Source organism: Phoenix dactylifera, chromosome 4 (genome assembly GCF_009389715.1).
Source record: "Phoenix dactylifera cultivar Barhee BC4 chromosome 4, palm_55x_up_171113_PBpolish2nd_filt_p, whole genome shotgun sequence".
Lineage (NCBI taxonomy): Eukaryota > Viridiplantae > Streptophyta > Magnoliopsida > Arecales > Arecaceae > Phoenix > Phoenix dactylifera.
Window position 1 is genome coordinate 8,628,266 of NC_052395.1, and position 24,741 is coordinate 8,653,006.

At 38.3% G+C, this 24,741-nt stretch overlaps 3 protein-coding genes across 6 annotated transcripts; all 3 read left to right on the top strand.

The window, feature by feature from the left end:
* The first annotated feature begins 2,397 nt into the window (after nt 1-2,397).
* LOC103715573 (protein NINJA homolog 1-like) lies at nt 2,398-9,542 on the top strand. 4 transcript variants are annotated; one of them, XM_008803253.4, is made up of 4 exons: nt 2,411-2,587; nt 6,225-6,306; nt 6,483-7,695; nt 8,784-9,542. In XM_008803253.4, the coding sequence occupies exons 3-4, from the start codon at nt 6,603-6,605 to the stop codon at nt 9,251-9,253; spliced, it is 1,563 nt and encodes a 520-aa protein (XP_008801475.2). In that variant the 5' UTR covers nt 2,411-2,587; nt 6,225-6,306; nt 6,483-6,602; the 3' UTR covers nt 9,254-9,542. The 4 variants fall into 4 exon arrangements, with proteins under 4 accessions (XP_008801473.2, XP_008801475.2, XP_008801474.2 ...); XM_008803251.3 differs by lacking the exon at nt 6,225-6,306 and having other exon boundaries at nt 2,398-2,587; XM_008803252.4 differs by lacking the exon at nt 6,225-6,306 and having other exon boundaries at nt 2,411-2,953.
* A 2,189-nt stretch (nt 9,543-11,731) lies between these two features.
* LOC103715599 (carotenoid 9,10(9',10')-cleavage dioxygenase 1-like) lies at nt 11,732-18,081 on the top strand. The gene is made up of 13 exons (XM_039125180.1): nt 11,732-11,892; nt 11,983-12,120; nt 12,666-12,768; nt 12,990-13,249; nt 14,408-14,587; nt 14,690-14,768; nt 14,915-14,996; nt 15,384-15,446; nt 15,535-15,673; nt 16,063-16,384; nt 16,516-16,580; nt 16,685-16,846; nt 17,854-18,081. The coding sequence occupies exons 1-13, from the start codon at nt 11,788-11,790 to the stop codon at nt 17,986-17,988; spliced, it is 1,833 nt and encodes a 610-aa protein (XP_038981108.1). The 5' UTR covers nt 11,732-11,787; the 3' UTR covers nt 17,989-18,081.
* A 3,318-nt stretch (nt 18,082-21,399) lies between these two features.
* Nucleotides 21,400-23,069, top strand: LOC103715572 (E3 ubiquitin-protein ligase ATL42-like). The gene has a single exon (XM_008803250.4). The coding sequence runs from the start codon at nt 21,524-21,526 to the stop codon at nt 22,805-22,807; it is 1,284 nt and encodes a 427-aa protein (XP_008801472.2). The 5' UTR covers nt 21,400-21,523; the 3' UTR covers nt 22,808-23,069.
* The last annotated feature ends 1,672 nt before the right edge of the window (nt 23,070-24,741 follow it).

Below are 24,741 nucleotides of genomic sequence, written 5' to 3' on the forward strand. Positions count from 1 at the left end.
TTTCCCATGGTCAACCAAACATACCAAAAGTACTTTCCTAGGCATCCTCTTCCTAGGAATTTGTTTCCCAGGAATCATATTCCTAGGAGGGAAAATGCTTCACGCGAACCAAACGAGCCCCTAGTGTATTTGAAAGCTGCCGATGTCTAGTAGCACCAGATCAAATCATAGGTTGGGTGTGAATTCATAAGTTAGACCTTATTTTCTTTTCTTTTATATTCTTTTCTTTTCGTATTTTGACTATTATGAACTAACAATAGATTGGGCCAACACAACATGGGAATCTAAGATTAAAAAGAAAGGCAAGGGGGGAAAATACTATTTGATTCTAGCTATGATCTAGGCCAATAATATTGTACATCATGCTTACTTCATACCATCTCTTTTCTTATGGATGGATCCCCAAGTCATGCACATGCACAATAGGAACATGCAAAGCAAACTAAGTTTCACCTTTGCTGGGATTTTATTAGCATTAACTACATGTCATGCGCATGGAAAAGCATGATATGTGATCCCTCAATCGAAAGTAGCAATGATGTGGTAGGCCCTTTGTTTTTCTTTTTATTTTCCATTATATTTCTCGACCGCCCGATTGCCCATGGAAGACACTGTTTTAACATCATCTAAGAAGGACTATACAAAGATGATGTACTTGGCTACAACAGTGTGCTTCCATGTGTGCAATGACTAAACTTGCATTTTCTTGTTCCATGTATTCTTGTAATCTCCACGTATAAATTAGCTTTCGAAGCTTCTCTTCGCCCAAATCTTTAATCATTTGTCTATAATTTAGCTTTCATTGCCAAAGCTACTTGATCAAGATCTCTGGGGGATATCATAATCAATCTAAGAGCTGGTGGGACTCATTGCAAGGATCCAAGACCAATAGCAACTAGATCAGCGTAAGGACAACAACCATGGCATGTTTAGTTCGTGACTGCAATTAGAATTGAAACTGGAATCGGAATAAATTGGAATGGGATTCGGAATGACAATATCCCTTAACGTGTTTGGTTATGAACGGAATCGGAATGGAATTTGAATACTAGAGGAAAGTAAGAATTGGGCTTTGAAGGATTGAGATATTCCTACTCTTTTTGGATTCTGAATAAGAATAGGACTCCCCAAAACAAACTAAAATGGGGAGAGTGAGGATTGGCATTGCATGTGTTTAGGCATGTAGCGCGTGCACTTTGTGGACCACACAAGTCCTTGATTGTAATAGTGAAAAGTATGAACACTATGTGATAAAAGCATGAGCTAATCAATTCAATTTAGGATTTGTGATCTTCATGCACTGAGGGTGAAGGTTACATGGGGTGAGTTTCAATGTTGGGTTTCTCATAAACTTAGATTCATACATAATCACGTATTCAAGGATCTTATTGCTTGCCTCATTAAAATTGTTCTGCATAAGAACAAGTAATAGAACCATGGTCTGCAGCTAGTACTAAATGTTGACAATAGCTTGGAGGCTGGTGAAGATAATTTGTTGTCCCTGTTTATAAAATAATTATGCTTGTAGGGATTTTTGTTTATCTATATAAACGTTAGATAACCTAGATCAGACGATAATAGGAAGCATAGATCGAAATTTATAAGAAAGCTTTCTTCATGAATCTATTTTTGTTAATTTTTCTTTTTGTTAAAACAGATGATTCATATAGTTCTAGTATGGATACATCTAAAGAAGTCAAAGAACAGTAAGTTATGGAGTGCTATAGGCAACTTCCTCTCTCCAACTTATATATCAACCTCGAAGTGGTCAGCCATATATGAGGCCACCTAATCTATGGTCTTGTTAACCTCTCTAAAAACATGCTTGGCCTAGAACGCCACACTGTTACTAATCATTGCTCGGATGCTAAAGATCCTTCAATTTCACATTTCGAGAATAGCGGGTCTGCAATCTATATGAAAAACACTTCTATAATATTTAATCATAGATGCTTACTTCTAACATAGAAAACACCTTCAAAAATGCTTGTATGTTTATTTTTATAACATCAGCTATCCAATTTATCCATATCAATCACAACAATTCTAGGCATATAATGTCTATCATGATTATGAGAAAAATCCTAGGTTAACCACCCGCCCTTCCTCAAACCACAACCTCTGCAATTTTTTTTTCAAAAAAAGAGAAAATCCTAAATTTGATTAAGACCCTACTTAGTTTTAACAACAATAATTTCTTCTGTTAGTGTATGCTTCCATGACAATTTATTGCCTTCAAGTGGTAAAAAAGACAAATCATTGGCTACTATGTTGATCAAATCCCTTCCTCAATTCCAGGGTTGTGAATTGTTATTGGGCTGGAACAGCCTTGGCCCAGCTTGATTTAAGCCCACTCCAAGAACGGACCCAAGCTAGAATTAAAAATGGTTAATTGTCATCTCTCGTCTCCCCGTCTCTCACCTGAATTCCCTGGTCTCCCCCATTTCTCTCCCTTCTCCTTTTCCCTTCTCCATCTTCTCGAATTAGGGTTTGGCTTAGGAGTCAGGTGGTTTCCGATTTCCATGTGCGATTTGGGTGGTTTACGCATGTTCTGGTGGAGGCAGCGAGAACGAGTCCTGCAATACGCGTAAGCTCTCTATCCTCCCCCGCCACGGTGCCACGCCTCCTGCCGCTTCGGCGATTGATCGCCGCCGGCGGAGGGAAGCGGCCGGTGTACGACCCCTGGGCTGGGGATGTCGGCGGAGGGTTTTTATTTTATCGGATGCTAAATACTCAGTGTACAGAACTAGGGTTTGTGGCAATTGGGTATTTTGGTTCTCTTGCCTCGATTTCCATCGGGTGTACAGAGCTTCTCAATAACCACATGCCGAAGAGCTAAACGCACAATAAAAAATTTTATAAAGACCTTGCTCGCTTCTTTTCTTGAAAATATAACTATAAAAGTAAAGAGAGGAAGGAAAACTAAAAGCTTTCAAGGTCGGCGTTGGTTCAGGTGAGTAGCTACATCTCTTTTGGTTTTTGATGAAAAAATTGCCTTTTTCCGTGTGCATTTTCGTTTTCTGCTAGGAAGTTTGCTATATGGGCTTGATTGATTCTTCAACTGTGATCAAGTGCGTAAATTAGTGTCTGGGTTTGTCAGGCGGTGCAGTTTAGGTTGAGGAGTCTGAAAAATGGGGAAGTGGGGGGGCATCTTGGTATGATAGTTGGCATGGAAATGGGGAGAAGTGTTTTTTTTTTTTTTTAAAGACTACTTCTTTCCCTTTGAAGGCATCGACTGGTTTAGGAATCAATGGTGTAGCAGTATCCATGAAGCCAACCTTTACATATGATGTCTGAGATCATTAGATAGATAGACTTCAAGCTTGATCCATTGGTTGGTAGATCAATTGATAACTGCTTCTCTTGGTTTTTGTGTATTTTTCTTTGCTTCACCTTAAGTTTTATTTCAAATTTCTGATTAATTTGATCATGCCTAGTTCTTATTGAAGCTTATTGATCCATAAAGGAGGAGCCTTTTCTCTTTATAAGTTCATATATTTGTGTGATTGGTAATGACACAAGAGTGCATATGGTGCTATTTTCTTACTCACCATCAATGATTAGCAAAAATATTAGGGTTTCAGCATTTTCTTTTTCTTTGGTTTCTTTTTCTTTCGTTAAGAATTGATAATTGATTTTGTATAGCGTGTTGCTGGAGCATAACATTTGAACTACAAACTGTTTTGGTTGGAAATTGACAGCAAGCCTGTGTCTGCTATCTTTGTTACAGCATTCAAATACTTGTAAAGTATGTTCTTGAATTTGTAATGCTCCTATTGATGGTTCCAAATTATTTAGTCATATATCCCAGTAAATTTCAGCTCTTTTATGCTCCATGTCTTGGCCTGCCAGCATTCATACTTTTTACATGTGTCTTGTATTCGAGCAGCAGTCTTACAACTGTTGATCCAACACGTAGTACATATCAAGAGGATCCACAGCTAGAAGAGAAGGCCTTTGACATTCTGTTTCTTCTAGTGGGTTCAGAGCTCCTCTTTCTTTTCCTTTTTTTTTTTAAAAAAAAAATTCTAATAAGACCATATTAGAAAATGAGAGGTTTGAATTTTGGAAAAGATTATGTGCAAAGGTTTCTTTCCAGAATGCTATTAACTTTTGTCAAACAACCTTCATAATAACAATTATTTTGTTATGATGTATATTTGCACATAGTAGGAACATCATGACCCAGATCTCCCCATGAATAGATGCTCCTTTTCTAGATCATGCAATGCCACATGTTTCTCTTTCATTTTCTTTTTCCATATTAGATTTCCTCTAAGTAATCCAGACTTATCTCCCATGCCTTACTTCTGTCCACCTACCTGTCATAAAAGCCTGGTTTGACTTGTTCCAGATCAGTCCTTCTCTTGCATGTCTCCAAGATCCTCTCATTGTCTGACTTCATTTGACATCTCTCTTACTTTCCATGTGAGTGGGGCACTCTTACATTTATGGAAAATCCCATGCGCCTCCACTTTAAGGGTTACAAAAATTGACCTGACCTAGAAATTTGACCTGAGATAACTTCTTTTGGACTGGATTGAGTTAGGAATTTTTCATTTTGTGTTGCGTTAAGTCGAATTTTTTGATTTGGATTTTAAATGGCTTGGACATGGGTCAAAGTTTTAACGGCAGCTGGTAGAATTCTATTTCCAATGATTAGGTCATATCAAGTCAGGTTTATGACCATGGGTTGAGATTTTTGTGGATAGCGAATCCCTTTCAACACTAACCGTTTAGCATACTATAGAACTGAGTCATGAAGAGTTGCAAGGGTTGGGTCATGTGAGATGGAGCAAATTATAGGTTAGTCAGGTGAGGTCAAAAAAAAAAAAAAAATCACAGGGTTTAACTTATGGGCGTGCAGAGATTGAAGAGTTCTGACTTATTATCCGGTCACGTTAGATGCAGATCAAGGTTGACTGTGTTATTATTCTAACTTAACCTGGCTTGTACCCAATCCAACCTTGATGCATTGCCACCTTTTCTCCACTTAGTCATCCTGTCAATTCCTTGTGCTGTGTTATTGCTAATATGGTGTGGCATCTTGTGATTGGACCATCCCTTTGAAAATTATGCCAATTTTTGTAAGTTGCACCAACCCCCTTATGCTATGTTGCACTTTTGTAAGTGCATGAAGAACACGATAATCAATTTCCATATATTAAAGCTTGCACGTCCAACAAGTACTCTTTGAGTTGGGACAGCTTTCTCACCTTATCAATTTTCTTTTTAGTCATGCATAAATCTTTCCATATTAGAAAGAATTTAGTTCATGATCATATTAGGATGCAAATGGATGCCATAAGAAGTCGAGCAAATTCAATGGCCAATCATGCCATCATGCAAGCTAGTCTGGTTCCTTCCAATTGTAACCCAGTAATAATCCAAGTTCTGACCATGTATCTTAGTTTTATTTTTATTTACAATTTTTTATGGCTTTTGGAGCCTTCTCTTTATGTTTTGGTTACAATAAGAAAGGAACATGAAGAAGTTAAAATAAAACTTGGCAAACATTTTATGAATGTTGTGCTATGTTATGGTATTAAAATTTAGCTTACGTTTATTTTCCTTTCATTCGAGTATTTTTTTTGGGGGGGTGGGGTTTATTGCCCTCACTATTTTAGCACATCTGTCAATAAATTTCCTTACATTTAGTCTTCTGTTGAGTTCTTGTTTGGTTTTGCTTTTTTCAGTTAAAATTAATGAACACTATTATAACCTTTTCAAATGTTTTCTTGAGTTGAAAAGGTAAAGGAAAATAAAACTATTCATATAAATTTTTCTAAAACTAATGCAATATTTTTTTAATATTAAGGAAATTCTTTTTTTTTTCATTCTGTTAAGGTTTTTTCATTTTCCTTTTAGCTATTTCCTTATATTTAAATTTGATTTATTATTGTTTTCTATTATATTTATATTTAATATTTAGATTCTTTAGGGTAGTTTCAACTGTTTATTTGATTTACAATTGGTTAGTGTTTAATGGCCTATCTCCTACTTTAGTAATTGTCTTTTGTGTATCATCATATTTTTTCTAATTTACTAAATTAACTTATCAAATTCAAGATATAGTTACAATATATAAGATATTTTCTGGCTTTTACTGTTTTTAGATATTAATATTCTTCTATGTGTAATGCATGTGCTGATTTATTATAAATACTTTATGACAGTATTTACTCAAGGTTATGCTTCAAATATAGTTTGCTTATTATGTGCAGCATCACTTTCCTTGTCATGTTTGCCCTTTGCTTACTATAGAGAAAATTAACTTGAGTGCAGTCTCTACACCCTTTCATAGAGGTAATGGAAATCACCCTGATGAATTATCATTTTTCTTTCAGGCTGAAACTTTTGTATCATCAATTGTCTGTCCTATTTTTTCTTTCAATTTTGTTTATTCCCTTCTAGAATTTGCTATTCTGAGCTTAATTCTTTCTTATGTTTTTCCTCATTGACATTGTTGTTGCCCTTTACAGGGATCTCTTGGATTCTAAAAGAAGTAAATTATTCTATGAAGAGCGGATGCAGTGAGAATTTCTTGGCCTAGGAAAGGGAAAAAGGGAGTTGACTGCTGTCTGTATAGCTCTGCTGCAAATATGGAGGATGATAATGGGCTTGAGCTAAGCTTGGGCCTTTCTTGTGGAGGATCTTCAGGGAAATCTAAAGGCAGAGATGTTTCTTCAGATACTAAACTAGATGAAGGTAGTAGTTCCAAATTGTTAGGCGGCATTATAACTGCTTCTGACGTCTCATTCAAGAACTTCTTTCAAACAAGTGCTGAGAACCAAGTCCATAGTGGGAAACAAAAGGGTGATCCAGTTTCACAACTGCATGAGAACTTCTGGACAGGCCTTGGGAAGCATCCTGCCACTGGGGCAGATGGCTCTAAAGATGTGCAGAGCAGTCAATCACAGTTCACCAGGTATCAACAGCCGTGGATCCCAAATAACAAAACAACTGACACTGAGGAAGAGAAATCAAGTATCAACAAAAGAAGATTGTCATTCGAGGAGATAAATATTCAAAAGAAGCATGAAAAGGTAGTTGTCCATGGTGATGCACACAGTAAGGGCCCTGCTGGTATGAAGTTATTAAAAAAGTCCCACATTTCAGTTACTACAGAAGATGGTTCATCTGGTGAAAATGAGGATGTTGCAGAGTCAGAAGCAGAAGGCTCAAACTCTTGGTTGGTTTCGCAGCATGAGGACAGTTCCAAATGCTCTGAAGTTCCCAAAGTTACTGATAAACATGTTTTAAATGATCAAAGTGGAATTAATTTTCAAGGGCAGAGACAGCCGCCTTTCTCAGGAAATGATTCCAATCCTGAAATCGGGAAGGTGACATATGGGATTCCGTTGCCACTTCAACCACTGACTGTCATGACTGTGCCTTATCCAGTACCAGTTAAGGTACCAACTACTGCAGGTGTGCCTAATGCAACAGGGTTTTCTTCCCCGTGCATTATGCAACTGATGCCTCTTGCGAATAGTGAACAGCCTGTGGTCCAAACAATGAATACCAGCAACTTGCAGCTTGCTTTTGGTTATTCTCCAGTGCAGCTTCCAACCTTAGAGACAAGTTCTTCCTGGGCTTTTGGTTCTCAGCCTCAGCATGCGTCTTCCTTTGCCATAAAAGACAATGCTGATGGAGCCTCGCAACATTCTGAGGATGATGTGAAGAGATCTCATGGTCTATCTATCTTTCTTGACTCCAGTTTTCTGACTATCAATATTTTTGTTGCAATTGCTTTTTTAAATATTGATTCATATACTAGCAGCATTGAGGTTCTTTTACATGCATCATCCATTATTGAATATTAAACCATTGAAAGATGATGCATCTGCATCTATATCTAGAGTTCTTTTAAGTGTTGGAGTTGCTTAGATTGGCACATCCTGATGTCTAAGAATTTCAAAGTTTGGGTTCATAATTTGATGACAATCATTTCTTAGCCTGGAAAGGGAATCTGCAGTATTAGACATATTAACACCGTTAACGAGCATTTATATTTCCATGTAGCTATAGGAATTTTTGAGAACACACTTACACAGGACCTGTCTGTGGCCTGCCTGTCATCTGAAGATGAGTATCTTGAAAGTTAAGGCGCAGAAAATGTAAACGGAGGCTTATATGTCAGAGTGTTTGACCACATGTTGTGCTACTTGAGAGTATTATTCTTCACTTATTCTTACCAATCAAGGAAGGGGTTTTAGATCTTCACTTATTCTTGCATGATGTTATTATGAATTCAAATGCCAAATGTAGGGGTGGAAAAGGATATTCTGCACTGTAAGTTCCTATAGTTAGAGTATGCATTGTGACGTCCGAAGTTACTGAAGTGTAATAACTAATAACCAAGACCAATCTCACTATTTATCTCCTAATATCATGATGCCTTTCTTTAACACAAAAATTCTATGGACTGATATGCATTTTTCATACATTGATCTGCTGACCTCCAAACCCCTCCACCCCTTCCCTCTCCTTCCTCTTCCCTTCTTCCTTGCTGTGGGGAAAAATTAAAAAAAGCCCTTCAACTCAAAAATTCTATGGACCAGTATGCATTGTTCATACATTGATCTGCTGATCTCCAAATCTCCCTTGTTGGGGGTTAAAAATAAAAAAGAGAAGGAAACAGCAACAACACCCATACCCACCACCAGAACTTTATACTTTTATTTTCATGCTCATATTTGTACTAATTATACATCGGCCTGTGCTTTTCTCTGTAGCATGTTGGTGTATCTTCAGTTCTAACACCTGTTGTTCATCATCAGCTTTCACATATGAGGGAAAGTCATCAGAGCTGGCAAAAGGCAGTGGTAAACCTATTGGGGAGGCTGGTGCATCTTCTTCATCTCAGGTTGAAGAGGAGGGCAAGGGAAGCAATACGATCGTCAGGCAAAAGGAAACAACAAACCAACCTGCAGCAGCAAGCTTATCTTATGAAGGATGTGCTATAAAGCCCGGTATGTTTGCATCAAATTTGAAATTTGGAGGATGTGGCTCTTATCCAGATCTTCCATGGGTTTCGACCACTGGACCAGGCCCAAATGGGAAAACCATATCCGGTGTTACCTACAAATACGACAGAAACCAAATAAAGATTGTCTGTGCCTGCCATGGGTCTCACATGACCCCAGAACAGTTTATTGAACATGCAAGTGCAGATGCGTCCAACCTGGAAAATAATACAAGTTTAGCATCATTTCCTGCTAGCAATCCAGCTGCTTCAGCCCAGAACTAATTCTCAAGCTTTTCAGAATTTTGTGAGAACATCTACTGTAATGCTGAATTATGCAGCAGGACACTACCGAATGAATTGCTATGATTTTTAAGCTATCTCATGTTTCTTGATCCATTTGCAATCTCCTTATCTCTCTTTCCAGTGTTTGGAGACATCCATTCACTTTATGTAATCATCTAGTTGCAATTGCAGACATAGTTATGGAAGCATGAATCGTCTGTCCCCTGACTAATTTATATCTCTGTGCAATTCAATATGAGCCTGACCTGCTGGCTTGGATATTGTTTCACTACGAGTTTTGTAGCGAAAATTCACTTCTTGACGATCCCTTTTCTATTTTAATGAGCCTGACCTGCTAACTCGGATGTTGTTTCACTGTGAGTTTTGTAGTGAAAATTGGCTTCTTGACGACCCCTTTTCTATTTTAATCTTGTATCAACTTGATGTGTGGGATCAATTGTTCTGTGGAAATAGTTTTTATCTTCCATCATTTTTTGGTGCTTATGTTTACATGTAAATGCCCTCATGGAAACTTGGAGGCACGCCTTTCGCCTTTCTTTGCAAATGACTATTAAAGAAACTATAATAGCCAATAATTTCTTGAATCTTGAGAAATCATGCTATTGACTTCTTGATTTTGTTTATTCATAAGCTTATCGTTTGGACTGTGATATATTCTTTATTGCATGTAACTTATGTTATAACATATTTTAGATGATGAGAGATCAAAGCATTGATATCTCAAAGTAATTATTGATCTCAATCTAATTCCATTGTGTTCTTTGCATGAATGATCCAAAATAAGGTTGTGAACTCTTCGTTCTTCTCCAGACAAAGTTATATTTTATATATTACGATTTACTTTTACTTTTTAGAAGACTTCAAGACTCCAAAAGATCCAATCATCTAAGAATGGCGTATATCATGTATTTCCTGAAACCGAACTATTAATTCATGTATTTCCTGATAATAAACTAACAGCATATGTGATCAAATAACAGATTTAAGGGTGATTGGTGGGACTTTTTGATTTCTGTCCTCTGCTGGGGAATCTGGAAGGGATGTGATGCTGGAATTTTTCATCATAAATCGTCGTCCATAGGACTATAACCCAGCAACTGCTGTTTATTTAATTTTCTTGGTTGGCATAAAAGGTTCTTGATAAAACCTTTGTGGCTGAGAGAGTGAAAGACTAGGTTCTTCACTCAGTTCCCTCAAAAATAAATAAATAATTAAATAAATAAAAATCTTCGTAAGTAACTGAGAGAGCAAAAGGATTCTTGGGAGTGTAAATGGAGTACCCCAGCATGCAATTTGTTGGATGGAAATAGAGGGTCTCAACAGTGAGCCCATGGAAATACCTCAGTGCCATGTAGTTAGTCGAGGCAGAGACTAAATACAATGAAGTTCGGTTAATTTCATTCTAATACCAGTGAGCCTACTAAGCAATTTCTAAACTGTCATAAGTTTTATTCTTAAAGATTCTACAATATATCACACCACATGAACCCAACATAAGCTATGATATTCTGATGATCATCTGGGATTTGGTGATCGGTCGTATGGTCAAGTAGGGCTTGAGAGGAATCAAAGTCTTAAACCATGCGAGTATATCGGAGCCAAATAGTGCCAAACAGCATGAGAGCAATGAATAATAATATGACCGACATCTTCGAAGATCTCTGGGCAAAGATCACAAGGCACAGCAGAAGAATGAAGTAATAATCCATGCTTAAATAGTATAGATTCGCAAAGGATTCCGTTCCAGGCTATTTTCCACCAAAACAATCTAACTTTAGGCATTACCTTATTTGTTCGTGTTACCAGTGGACTCCTACCAAAACTGGCTGCCATTTTTTTTTTCTCTTGCTAAGTCAGATCGTTTCGCATTATTCTAATGTGAATATATCTAAAAAAATCAAAATGTATTATGTCATTAGTGACGGTTAGTCTTATTTGCAAAATTTTGAATTTGTTTCCCCAGTTATTTGATATGGGAAATTATTTCATTAGTCTTATGACATAATTGGTGGGGTTCCCACAGTTAATTCTCATTTAAAAACAAAAGAAAATCTTGAATGGAAACCCACAATATAGATCCATGGCTAGCTTGGTCTCTCTTTCAAACATAAATTAGCTCAGAAGTTCAGACCACTGATCGTTCATTGGTTAGCGGAAACGAGCGAGGCCAGGCTCCAAATTCTAAATCCAAGACAAAAGTCTGAAATGGGTTCAGAGGCATATTCCGAGGGTACCAGCGTTGTGAAAGCTGCCAAGACCTGGAAGGAAACGATTCGAGGCAAAACATGAAACCAAGGATTCCATGTCTCATTTCTTGTTCCTTTCCCAGTTACTTCCACGTCATGGGCATGCCTCGCTCGCCTCCTCGAAATATATATATATATATATATATATATATATATATATATATATAAGCTCGACGGCTCCCCCGATGGCTTTGTGCGAGTGGGGGCCTGCCTTGGCGTTTGGAAGGGAATAGAGAGAGCTAGAGAGGTAAGACTCCACTTCCTGGAATGAGCTCCATCTGTCCTTATCTCTGTCCGCATGGGTCTGCCCGAAGGCCTCGCATGGCCACCCAAATTAGTCATCTGACCACCTCCCTCCCTTCCTCTCTGAAGGTAACTCTTTCTACTCTTCTAAGCTCTGCAATCTTTGTGTCTCTTGCTTTCCCAGGTTGATTTTTGTTTAGTTCTCTCTTTTTGTACCAGCCTTTCTTCAGAGAGCTGCAGCAGGCTCATACGAGAATCGATGTGTGGAAGAACATCAAGAACACCTCACGGAGGTTCCTCGATGCACTTGTGGACTCCACATTCCAATTCATCCATCAGCCCATACTCCCATCTCAGGTAAACTGATTTTTTTTTTCTTTTTTTTCTTGCAGCCAGTTTCATCCATGGTTGACATTGGCCATTTTGTGTCCAACTTAGTTCAGAGTAAATGCATTGAATAATGCCATCCATCTGCAAAAAAAGATTGCTCTGATCCTTTTGTTAGATGTTGCATTGGTGTGGCCTGTCCATGACATTCTGACCTTTCACACCACCAAATTTTGATGTACTGTAAAATTAGGAATTGGAACTGGACCCTGCACCTCAGCTACTCGAGCTAAGGATTCACTCTCGTGGTGCATCATTGGCAAATTCTGCTAGTATTCTTTTTTAATTTCGTGACACTTTATTTTCTGATTTTGTTGGATGCATTCATACCAGCGAAAAACTAGCCATCCATCTCATCAAAACACACACACACACACAAAAAAAAGAAAAGAAAGAAAGTTGGGATATGTACCAAGTTGGGATATTGGAATGCAAGTTCTTTTCTGGCAATCTGGTACGTAGTATGTGTTCACTGAACATAGGGCAATCATGAATTGTGACATCCGTGGTTGTAGAGCAACTTTGCACCAGTTGATGAGATTGGAGATGCCGTGAGGATCACCAGCATTGAAGGGGAGATTCCTGCTGATTTCCCAGAGGGCGTATATATTAGAAATGGTATGCATATAAGGATAACTCAAACCATTTCCATCTTTCCAAATCATGCATATTTGTTCTGTTTTTTTTTTCTTTTTCTTTTTTTAAATGGCTCTGGAACGATAACTAGATATATATAAAAAAAAAATTAATAATAATAAATTGTGAATCACATTGATCCATATTTTTGACTGGTGATGGCTTTTTTTGATATCTTGGGCTTGGGCTTGGTCTGGGCCCAGGTTCTAATCCACTGTTCGGCACGCTGCTGTCGACGGAGTCGCTGTTCGGGAGGTCGAGCAACATCTGGGTGGAGGGGGAGGGCATGCTCCATGCCCTCTCCTTCGCCAAGGACGCCGCCGGCCGGTGGACCCTCTTCTATAATAACCGATACGTCCAGTCCGACACCTTCAAGCTCGAGAAGGAGCGCAACAAGCCCTGCTTCCTCCCCGCCATCGAAGGCGATCCCCCCGCCATCTTGGCCGCTTACGTTTTAAACCAGGTCCATGATGTCCTTCTCTTCTCTCCTTCGCAATCTTGGTGTTTAATCTAATTCTCACGAGACCGTCCATATGGGCGATTAAGTTTTTCTTCTAAATGATTTATTTATTTCTAAATTTATTTATTTATTTCTAAATTTTACCCTTTCTTTTCAATCCCCCAGTAGTCCTCCACACCTCTTAGGTTCTATTTAGGGGAATTGTTGACAGTAGAGCTTTTAGAAGTACAGCTTTTGGAAATAGAGCTTTTATAAAAAGCTGTTTGCTATTTGGTAACTACATTTCTAAAATATTATGAAATTTTAATATGTGTTTGGTAAACAAATTGAGAAAGTACTTTTGGTATGACAAAATGGCCATAAAGGACATTACATAGTATTATACAACAGAGCATAATAAAATATAATATGTATTAATACATAAATATATGGTATAGTATGATATTAATGTAATATAATATAATATTATTATAATATAGTGATATAATATTGTATCATAAATTATTTGACATAACATATCAATGTATTATGATATAATATAATATAATATTATATCTATAGTATAATATAATAATAAAAGTATAAAGTATTATAATTATTAGGCTAAATTAATTTTTCAACTTATAATGGGATATTTTGTGTAATTATTCTATTTTATTATAGGTATTTTAGTCCAAAAAGAAAAAATATTATAACTCAAAACAACTTTCCAATAATTCCTAAAAGTGCTTTTTCGAGAAGCTCCAAAAAGCTGTTTCAGCTTTCTAGAAAAGCTAAAATAACTCTCCGAAAATTTTACTAAACATCTTTATTTTATCTAAAAGTGTTTTTGGAGGGCCAGAAAGTACTTTTTGATCCTCCAAAAGCTCCCCAAATGGGGTCTTACTTTGTGTATTAAGTAATGGAGTTTTAAAATTTATATAATTGAGGGACTACCGTACATATTCAAAATAATTGAGGGACTAATATGCAACTCATCAAGGAGAATTAGATGAGATCAAGTATCGGCTTTACCTGCACTCAGCTAGACCGTAGGAACTGATGCAGTGGATTATAAATTTATATCTGTCCAGTGACTATTATGTAATTTTGGAGAATTGATGCAAATAAATATATATGAGGGACTAACTTTCTATTTCGACTCATGGTGCGTTTTGGCAGCTGAGGTTTGGCAAAGTAAACAAATACATCAGCAACACCAATGTGTTCGAGCACGCAGGGAGAGTCTTCTCAGTTGCCGAGAATCACAGACCGCAAGAGATTGACGTATATAGTCTTGAGACATATGGTAACTGGGATGTTGATGGAGCTTGGGATCGGCCATTCACTTCCCATCCAAAGGTTTTCCATTTGTCCTTAGAACTTCAAATGTATAATAAGTTTAGTGCTCTTAATTTCTGAATGCGGTATCTGATCCGAAAAGTTTGCTGACCATGCATGCAGAGAGCTCCAGGATCTGGAGAGCTTGTCATTTTTGGAGTTGATGCGAAGAAACCTTTCCTTGTGCTTGGAGTTCTATCAGGTTTCTCAAGCATTACTGTTATCGAGTTGTATTAAGATGTTGGTCTGAATGAAAAATTGAGATTCTACAATAGCATCAGCAAACTGAAAGCCTGCTTCATCTTGTAATTTTATGTTAATATTTCTCATCTTACCATTTGCTTCCAGCTGACGGGAAAAAACTAATGCATAAGGTTGACCTCAACCTGGAGAGGAGCACCCTTTGCCATGACATAGGAGTTACCAAAATGTAAGGCATTTTTTGTAATCTTCACCACCTCTTTACTTTGGTTAATTCAAGGCTCCTGTTAATACAGGACTTTGAGGTTGTGGGATTTTATCAGTCCTAATGATCTGTTGAAGGTACATGTCGTTAAGGCCTGACCCCTTCCCTACCAGCTTAAGCTTTTGGAATCTATTGGTTGGTTAAGGATATTGGTATTTCCTTTTGAGATTCAGAGCGTCAAGCTTCTGAACTGTTGTTTCTAGACTCTAGGTTTTCTTCTTTGTTATCTAGTTGTTGCAGTGATTATCAATTTGGCATGACCAATATCCTTGTGCTACTAAAGAAGTTATCTGACTGAGAAGTTAATAGTTCATAATATTTGGGTCTGAACCGTTATATTTTGGCTTTCAGGTACAACATAATCCTCGACATGCCACTTACTATTGATATTAATAGACTTGTCAGAGGTGGTCCGTAAGTATCGATGGCTCGTGTTTTTTTTTTTATTAGGAGTGAGCTCCTTTTTTTTTAACTATGCTGATTATTTTTGTTGAACTTGTAGGTTGATCAAGTTTGAGAAGGAAAGTTATGCAAGAATTGGGGTGATGCCCCGTTACGGAGATGCAGATTCAATTAAATGGTTTGAGGTGGAACCGTATTGTACTTTCCACATTATCAATTGCTTTGAAACTGGTGATGAGGTAAATATTATGAGCGGAAGCCCTTTTATTGCTTGATTACCCTTTGGTTTCTTCTTCATCATGAATGTTCAGTAAAAATGTTGGTTACTTGCGAGGTTACTTGCGAAAGTATATTTCCTTCGCAGATGTTCGTGATCTTATTATGCTAACAAAATTGATGGAGTAACTAAGAATAATTATTATTTCTTGCAGAAAAGTAGCAAATAATATAACAATGTCTTCCTTTAACATGGCACTAAAGTCGACGAGATCAATAAGAATAAAACCTGTTTTCCTTTTTTTCCTCTTTTCTTTTTTAGAGATAATTAATGGGAACAAAAGGTAGATTTTATTTAATTCTATAAGGAAACCTTTACATCATCATCAAATGTTTATTGTTGTCAAAACAGGTGGTTGTGATGGGTTGTCGAGCATCTGAATCAATCATCCCTGGCCCAGACCTGGGAGTTGATAAATTCCAGTGGTTTTCTAAAGGATTCAAGCCCATGACAAAAAGAGCAACATGTCCTGACAATATCTTTGAAGAAGGATTCTTCTTCTCGCGTTTGTATGAATGGAGACTAAACATGAAAACAGGTGGTGTCACTGGGAGATACCTAACAGGAACTGATTTCTCAATAGACTTCCCTTTGATCAATGACCATTTCATTGGGTTGTATAACAAATATGCTTATGCGCAAGTTGTGGATTCTGCAGCAAGTTCTATCTGTGGTAATGAGACATTTATGGCTGAAAGTTTCTCTGCAAAATGTCTCAAAAAAAAAAAAAAGAGTGATGTGCATATATCACATACATACATCTAAATATGTATATGCCTGATGTTTATATCTGCATTATTGTAGCTCTGCCCAAGTATGGAAGTCTGGCAAAGTTTAATCTTGAAGAACAAGTTGATGGCACTGCTGAGGTAAAAATTTTCCCAACTTTTCTCGAGATATAGGCGGTGTCACTGCAAATTTCAAAAAGTTGTTTGGAGATGCATTTTACTTTGTTGCTTAAATTCTGGATCAGCTGGAGAAGCACTCTGAAGACCTGGTTACGGTAGAGCACCACCAGCTTGGCAGAAATAAGTTCTGTTCAGGAGCAGCATTTGTCTCAAAACAAGGTGATTGTGATGAAGATGATGGTTGGATAGTTTCTTTTGTGCACAATGAAGATACAAATGCATCTCAGGTAAGTTCAACAACTTAAAATCCACATTGTAGGACTTCGTTGTTGACTTGTTTCCATCTAACCAAATCCTCTAAAAATGTTTTTCTAACAAATTCACTATGTAAGTGCTGCTAGTTTCTAATTAATGGCAGGAGGTATTAAAGCAAAAGAATAGAGAAATTGAAAATAAGAGCTGCTGTTTGATAGTATAATTTGACCTTCAGGAGTTCCTCCGTGACAACATAACTTGCTTATAGAACACAACATTAGAAACCCAGATTCTTACTTCAAGACAACAAGGTAGACTCCACCCTTAGATATCTCAAGGAGGGTTTTGGCTTGACTATAAACCATCAGCATCATCCATCAGGCCTTCTGGGGGACATTACAGACAAACCCCTATACAAGATCATTGAATGGTGAATCTGCGGTCACCATTTAATCAACCAATGAATAAAACTAACATATTACTCCAAATCATCATCAAGTTTCAATTTATAAGAACTGGGTACTGAACTGCAAACTGGGCCATGTGGGAGGATGTTCTGGATCAAATCTTGGAGGTGCTGTTCCCAAGTATTCAACACAGGTTTTCTAATAGGTGGTGCTCCCACCATTGTTCTCAAAAAAAGAAAAAGAAAAAGAAGAAGTCATATTATGTGCTCTTTTGCTTTAAAAAAGATTCCTGTATTATTGCAGTTAACTTATGCATAATGTCCCTTTGCATTTGACCAAGTTACCACAACCCTTGTTATTATTTGCAAAAACCCTATGGAAACCTTCAACTCTGTCATCATTAGGGGTTTAAGTTCTTTCGTTGAAAGTGACCTCATGTATTCCCTAATCAAAGCTGTGCACCTAGTAATCTGCAATTCCATCCATTTCCAAGGTGCTTGTTTGGATTAGTAAGTAAACTTTTCTCCTAGTATTGAAAGATTCACAGAGATCGATAGTCAGTGATTTATAAATCAAGATATGAGACCTAAATCAACCTCTTAAGCTTATGAATGATGTTTGGTTTTTTGCAGGTCTACATAATTGACACTAAAAGTTTTGACAGTGACCCTGTTGTCAAAATAACTTTGCCACAAAGAGTGCCTTATGGATTTCATGGAACTTTCATATCCAAATCAACTCAATGTCGATACAAATATGTACAGTAAAGGCTGTTTTGTTGTTGATGATAATTCAAATTTGTGATTGTAGAGTTAGAACAAAGTGAAACCACAATTCTGAACAAAGTGATTTCTTCAGTAGGAACTATGTGTTGTTTTATAGTTCTCCATTATATTGTTTTATTCCTTCTTGTATTCTTTCTTTATTCAGTTAATTTATCTAGCTCACCAGTAAATTTGTTGTTGATGCTGAAATATAATCATTCAGAAGTTTGAAACAGGATGAATATAATGGCGACTAAGATTTTTCAATTCTTTCATAAATCATCATCTTCACTAGCACATAAGTACCTCTAAGATGACATATCTATAGTCTGAATAAAACCAGGATGCCCTAAGCCAATAAACAACAAAGACATAACATCTGTAACAATTGCGGAAATACAAATTGTGGACGTTTCTAGACCTAGGGCAGCCTTAACGTCATAACAGGACTTATGAATTTAGTAAATGCATTGGCTAAGATTAATATGCTATCAATAAAATGAATTTAAAGCCTTAACATTGTCATCAGAAAAAAAAAAAGAAAGAGAAAATAAAGTGAAAAGGTTAGATATTTTTTCATATCCGAACTGATTGTGCTTGCATTTTTGGAAATCCATTAGGCCTCAGAGCTTTCACATTGATGATTTTTCCCCATTTAGAAGCCTCATTCGGCATGTCTGGTTGCTATTTCATGAAGTTTATCATAAGGAACTAACCGTGGAGTTTAGATGGGCCATTTTCAATGCTCCCATCAATTCCTGCCTCCCCGAAGTGCTCGATAATTCATTATCCATAAGTAATTGTTTTCAACTTAGCTGTGTTATAAGCCCTTTAAATAGTGCTCGAAATAGGGTGCATGCAAATCCAACCTTTAGTTTGTGTTTTGAGGGCAGATCATCTAAATTTAAGTATAATAAGTGTGTAACTAGTGAATTGGGTGATGCCCTAGTTGTCACACCTCTCCACCCTTTAGAAGATATTCTGGAGTTGAAATTTTTCACTTTTGGCAGAGCATAAAAAGCTCAGAGACGGTTAGCCATTCTCATCTTGTGCCTACTTTTGATGCTTGGAAAGTGAAAAGAAAGTAACAAAAGGCCTCTCAAATCCTAGAAAAGCATATTGGTTTCTTCTTTCAGCATCGACTAACCTGTCCTCTCTTTACAGCTATTAATCATGTCCAAAGATAAATGCCCTTTTGTTCCTCTCTTTAACCCAACATTTTTATAATTCTTGAAAGCCCAACCTCATGTCACCTTTGTTTTCTGAGCTTGGAGATTTCCAAGTCAGCCTCATATAACAATGAAAATTTTTGAAGTCCTTGAATGGCTTACGTGAGCCAAGCAGTCCACCTGTCCCATACAAGAGAAAACCAAGCTGGATCAGTAAACTACTACCATATGCCTTGCCTCCCTTAAGACAGATCCATCTCCTTCAACGCTGAAAGCTTGTTCATATGATTAAAAAACTTGAACCTTGCAAGCTCGATATCGATGGTTAACCAAAACCTTATTATATTTTGACAGCAAAATCACCCTCACCTAAATTGCTAGCAGGTTATATGCAAGTGGATACATATAATTCTGGGCCAATATGGCCAAAGATCTTGAACCCAAACTGCTAGCCGAATCCGGAATCGACCTTACCTACCTAAAATCCATAGCTAAATGGACAGAATTCTGGCACAAGATACAGACATGGATTGGTCTTCTTCACTAGACCACCCTCCAAAAGGTTCTTCATGATTTCTTTTCCCTCTCTCCTCCTCTCTTCTAACTTCTAGTCTCCCGGACTCCATCCTTTTCTTTGTTTGCAAATGAATACTATTTGGTCCACTTCAACAGAGTAGAGGATCCTCCACGTAGAAGATGGTGGGCCAAGGCATTGACAACCATCTATTTTTACTTATCATGTACAGTTTATTGCATGTAATCTCGGCGTTAATGGAGCTTAGTGGGGAACAAGGAAATTTATATGACGCATTGGTTGGCTCAACCAATTGCATTGACTAACTGGAAATTTATAAGATATAACATCTGCTGAAAGCTTCGTCGTATGACTTGAATTATTGACAACCAGATTACCAGCTCTTATTGAGTTCATATGAGCTGAAGGAATTAAGGTGGGTCCGGTTCAATTCAGCTCTTACTTGAGCCAGCGAGGACATTTTGGGTCAGTTTGGATTCAAATTCATGACCCGTTTGATCACCATGGCTAGATTTGCCCAGAAACCAACCTTAACCCAGCTGCACGATGGCTCTGCAATTAGGTCAGTGAAGTTAGGAAGGACATCATAAATTGATTAACGTGAGCTGACCAAACCCAGCAGCAAAGTGGTTAAGTTCAGGTCCGAATCAAGTCACCTGCCGTCATAAGTGACGAGGGTCAAGGAGAGAAAGGTCCTAAATCACAAAATATGTGTTCTCCTCCGTGTTCATGGTTTAAGAACTATTCTCCAATTAGCAATTATTGACCTTCAAAGTTACTCCCCCATCTACTCTGGGTTAGACATATGGATCCTACTTTACGATTAATGGTTTCTAATCAAGTCAAAGTAGTAAAGCTCTTCGATATAATAAGTTTACAATAAGTTTCTATATTTCTCGGATGTTCTCCCTCTTCTTTTAGAGTAAGTAGGATAATGCTACCTGATTCATTATAAAAGGTTCCATTGACTTGATAATATATACATGCATCGCCATCTCTACCGCACTGTATTATGACTTCGAGCCTTTTCTTTGACGAACATTAGAATACATTCGGGGGAGCATCGGAATTCATTTAGCAAGAGTATGCCATTCATTTACTTGCATTATTTGTAAAGTTGCATCAGCAGCATCTCGATACCTTTTCTCGGACCTTCTATTAGGGGAAAATCATTGGATCTAGAAATAAAATTTTAAGATCTCTCTAAAAGTCATGATGCATTCTTGCAAGCATCAACATCGGTATGTCAAAATAAGTTTCGTGTTCGACTAGATCATTAGGTCAAGATTTATTAATTTTCCCCCTAAATGCCCCCTCACCTCCACCAGATTCTCTCACAAGAAGGTTTCAATACTCATGCAAGTAGCCTTGTGGTTCCACTGTTTTAAAGTTTCCAAACGCTTAGTCAATGCATTCACCCCTCCTCTCTGAAACTTTCCAATTTAATAACTCAACCAGTGTTCTTATCCAGCAATTAATAAATCTTTCTCCCCTCCCTGATTACCTCTATCATTTATCGAATCATGTACAGCTCGATTCCTCCCTTTCTTTAAACCTTAAACAAATCATAATAAAACAACCCATATGAGACACAGCACGGAAGCACGCCACCGGGAACGCCCAGAACAAGCCAAAAAGAAGACAGGTCTGAACGAAGGCATCTCCCCCCCGGGCCCCACCCCTCAACCCCCCATATATAACTACCGACTCCCTCCAAAGCCCCAGGGAGGAATACAAAACGAAGAAAAACCGCTCTCCGCCATCCCCACCGCCCAAAAACCACCACCCATGCTCTCCGGCCAGCCTTAATTAATTCTCCCAAATTGCACTCCCGATGCGTCCCCCCAATCCCTCCCTCCGTCTGCTTGTCTTCTTTTCGATCTGGGCGATCGGCACCGCGGAGACGAGCCAGCCGGACTCCGAGGGGGTGACGGTGTCGTTCCGGCCGAGCGTCGCCATCGTCATCGGAGTTTTCTCCCTCATGTTCTCTCTCACGTTTCTTCTTCTTGTGTATGCTAAATTCTGCCACACCGCCGCCTCCGAGCTCTTCTCCTCCGACCCCGGCCGCGTGGACCGACCCAACGGCCACATCCTGTCCGACAACAACCGCTTCTCCGGCATCGACAAGACGGTCATCGAGTCGCTGCCCTTCTTCCGGTTCTCCTCCCTCCGCGGCGCCCGCGCCGGCCTCGAATGCGCCGTCTGCCTCTCGAGATTTGACGACACCGAGCTCCTCCGGCTGCTGCCCAAGTGCAAGCATGCCTTCCACCTCGGGTGCGTGGACCGCTGGCTGGAGGCCCATTCCAGCTGCCCGCTCTGCCGCTGCAAGGTCTCCGTGGAGGACGCCACCCTCTTCAAGTACTCCACTAGCTCCAGATTCTTGTTCCCCTCCTCCCGGAGGGAAGATCCGGCCAAAGACCTCGAGCTCGCGCTCTTCGTCGAGAGGGAGCCCGGGGATAACAGCGGCCGCCACGGCTCCTCGAGATTCAGCGTCGGTAGCAGCTTCCGGAGGATGGAACGGAAGGAGAAGCCGAATTTGCCGATTCTGGAAGAAAGGAATCATGACGGCGGAGAATTCTACCACAAGTTCAAGCATCGAATTATAGTATCGGACGTGGTGTTCAGGAGCAGGTGGAGCGATGTGAATTCCTCGGATTTCATCTCTCTGAACACGGACATGCTGAGCTTGGCTTCCAGCAAGAGGTTTTCGAGTCTGGATTCGGATCTGAATTCCTATTCGGAATCGATTCCGAACGAGAAGCGCTCCGCGGATCGGAGCGTGCTGAAGATTAAGGAGGAGATCGAGAAGAAGCGGTTGCTGGAGAGCAAGGCGAGCCAGATGAACCGAGACCAGTCGGCGGCCGTTGGTTCGGCATCGGACGGTGAGGGGAACTCGGGGACTGCTGGATCCAGGGCTCTGGTTTCGTCCGGGAACAACAGATCGATGTCGGAGATCACGAACTTGTCGAGATTTAGGGCGGTTAGCGAGCCGGCCGGGTTCAAGGAGGAGAAGGTGAGGCGGCTTTGGCTGCCGATTGCGAGACGGACGGTGCAGTGGTTCGCCGGAAGAGAGACGAGGTCGCAGTCGCAGGGGATTCAAGAGGAGACAAGTGTTTGAGGATTTGTCCAAGCTTCGGCTGGAAAAGCAGGAGATCTTGTTGATGGAGATCATTAATCTTAGATTAATTTAGCCAGGAGAGAAAGGAATATGTTTTGCATTGGATTCCTCCTCTGGTTTTAGAGAAGCCAAAAGAAGAGTGATTACTACAACTTGATTTATATACTATTGTATAAGCCTTGTTATGTTACTTGTCCGCAAGAAATATTTTTTTTTCAAAAAAACAAAGAAAAAGCAAAGATTGAGCTCATGCTGGTTCTTGTATTTTTTCTTTCTGTAACGTCATTTTTTTTTGAAAAAATATAGTAATGGATTTATCATCAAGTTATCTCAAAGAAACGCAGCAAAATTACTAAGGTAACAACTCGAGTTTGACATGAAGCATCTTTCATTTAAAATCGGTAACGTTGCATTAAAGTTCCCATTTATCTAATAATAGTATTGTAGGCGAAGTCCTTGATTGGTTGGATAAGATATAATTTGTAGTTTGTAGTGCATACAACCCAACTATACTTCTTGGTTGCACTACACTAGAGGACGCTTTATACGGAGAAATATATATGATCAAAGACGCAATATAGATGACATCCATCATTCTTGTGGAACTTTTATGCTTAAGTCATTTAAAATTAAGTGTTTTGTTATAAGCACTTGAAATAAGTGTGAACAATCGTGTAGAAAGTGGCGTCAAATGCGTAATTGTAGGAGTCTAAAATGCAATAAAAATAATTAATGGTAAGTAATGCCCGTGGAAAAATCATGTAAAAAGAGTCGATGCACAAAGGAGACATGAAAAATTAACAAGAAGAGTGAATGGAAAGATGCGGAAGCATCAGATTATTGCGATGAAAGCATGCTTAAATTAGAATAAATAAAACTAGAAATGAGAAGTCTATAAAAATGGTTTAAAGGATCAATACGATGAAAAGTCTATTAAAATTATAATAGTGAAGAGAAAAATACAGCTTGGATGGGACAACTAAAATGACGAAGCGGGAGCACTCTTGATTTGATCTTGACGGTAGCCAAGAGCACTTTCATTGCGGAATTTACGGGATAAGATTGGATATCTATTTTTTATAAACCTTCCTCAGATATCACTCATCCATCTGTCATTTTTCTTACCATCATCAACTGAAAATACATCATGTTTATGAGTTGAAAGTGATTTCTTAGTTTCTAAAAAGGCTGAAAAGAAAATATATTATGCATTAAATAGCGGTTTGGATGACCAAAAAAAAAATAATAATTCTATTAAGTATATTCATACTCGCAATGTATGAAATACCTATTTTGGCACAAAAAAAAAAACATTTCTATGTAGGATATGAGAACCTTAGCTTTATATATGATGGACAAGGCTATAAATGTGTTTAGTGGTATTTAGTATATTTTACCTGCATGTATGTGTATATATTATGCATTCGCTCGAGCGACCTCCAATCACATGAGGTTGGATGATGGGATTGAATTGAAGTCTCTCATTGCCCCTAACACACATTCATCTTCCTTCAAAATTTGTTCATTTCCTTGAAAGAGTGAGACACCAAAATATCTATAAAAAGGTTGGTCCAAGTTACTCCTATCAATTTGTACAAGAAAATCTGTGCAAATTAACAATCTTAATTTTATGAGCCATATACATTTGTCAATCCAATTGTAGGATAAGCTTCAAATATATATATATATATATATATATATATATATATATATATATATATATATATATATATATATATCATGACATAGACCCCAATGGTTGAGGCATGCCTTCTCAGTGGTTGGGGAGAGAGTTTCCTGATCAGAAACGACAATGAGATATATCACCAAATCCAACACAATTCGTGAACCATCCCTCCTTGCCATGTTTCTTTTGATCCCTCTCCCTCATGTTTTGCATGTACTCTGCCTGTTTGTTTTTTTTTTCTTTTTGT

What these genes read in the sequence shown, in the direction of transcription:
- LOC103715572 (XM_008803250.4), top strand. Translation starts at nt 21,524, where the DNA reads ATGCGTCCCCCCAATCCCTCCCTCCGTCTGCTTGTCTTCTTTTCGATC.
- LOC103715573 (XM_008803251.3), top strand. Translation starts at nt 6,603, where the DNA reads ATGGAGGATGATAATGGGCTTGAGCTAAGCTTGGGCCTTTCTTGTGGA. An exon ending in TGATGTGAAGAGATCTCATG is followed by an intron (nt 7,696 to 8,783) that starts GTCTATCTATCT and finishes GTTCATCATCAG; the next exon opens with CTTTCACATATGAGGGAAAG.
- LOC103715599 (XM_039125180.1), top strand. Translation starts at nt 11,788, where the DNA reads ATGAGCTCCATCTGTCCTTATCTCTGTCCGCATGGGTCTGCCCGAAGG. An exon ending in CCGCTTACGTTTTAAACCAG is followed by an intron (nt 13,250 to 14,407) that starts GTCCATGATGTC and finishes GCGTTTTGGCAG; the next exon opens with CTGAGGTTTGGCAAAGTAAA. An exon ending in GACATAGGAGTTACCAAAAT is followed by an intron (nt 14,997 to 15,383) that starts GTAAGGCATTTT and finishes TTTGGCTTTCAG; the next exon opens with GTACAACATAATCCTCGACA.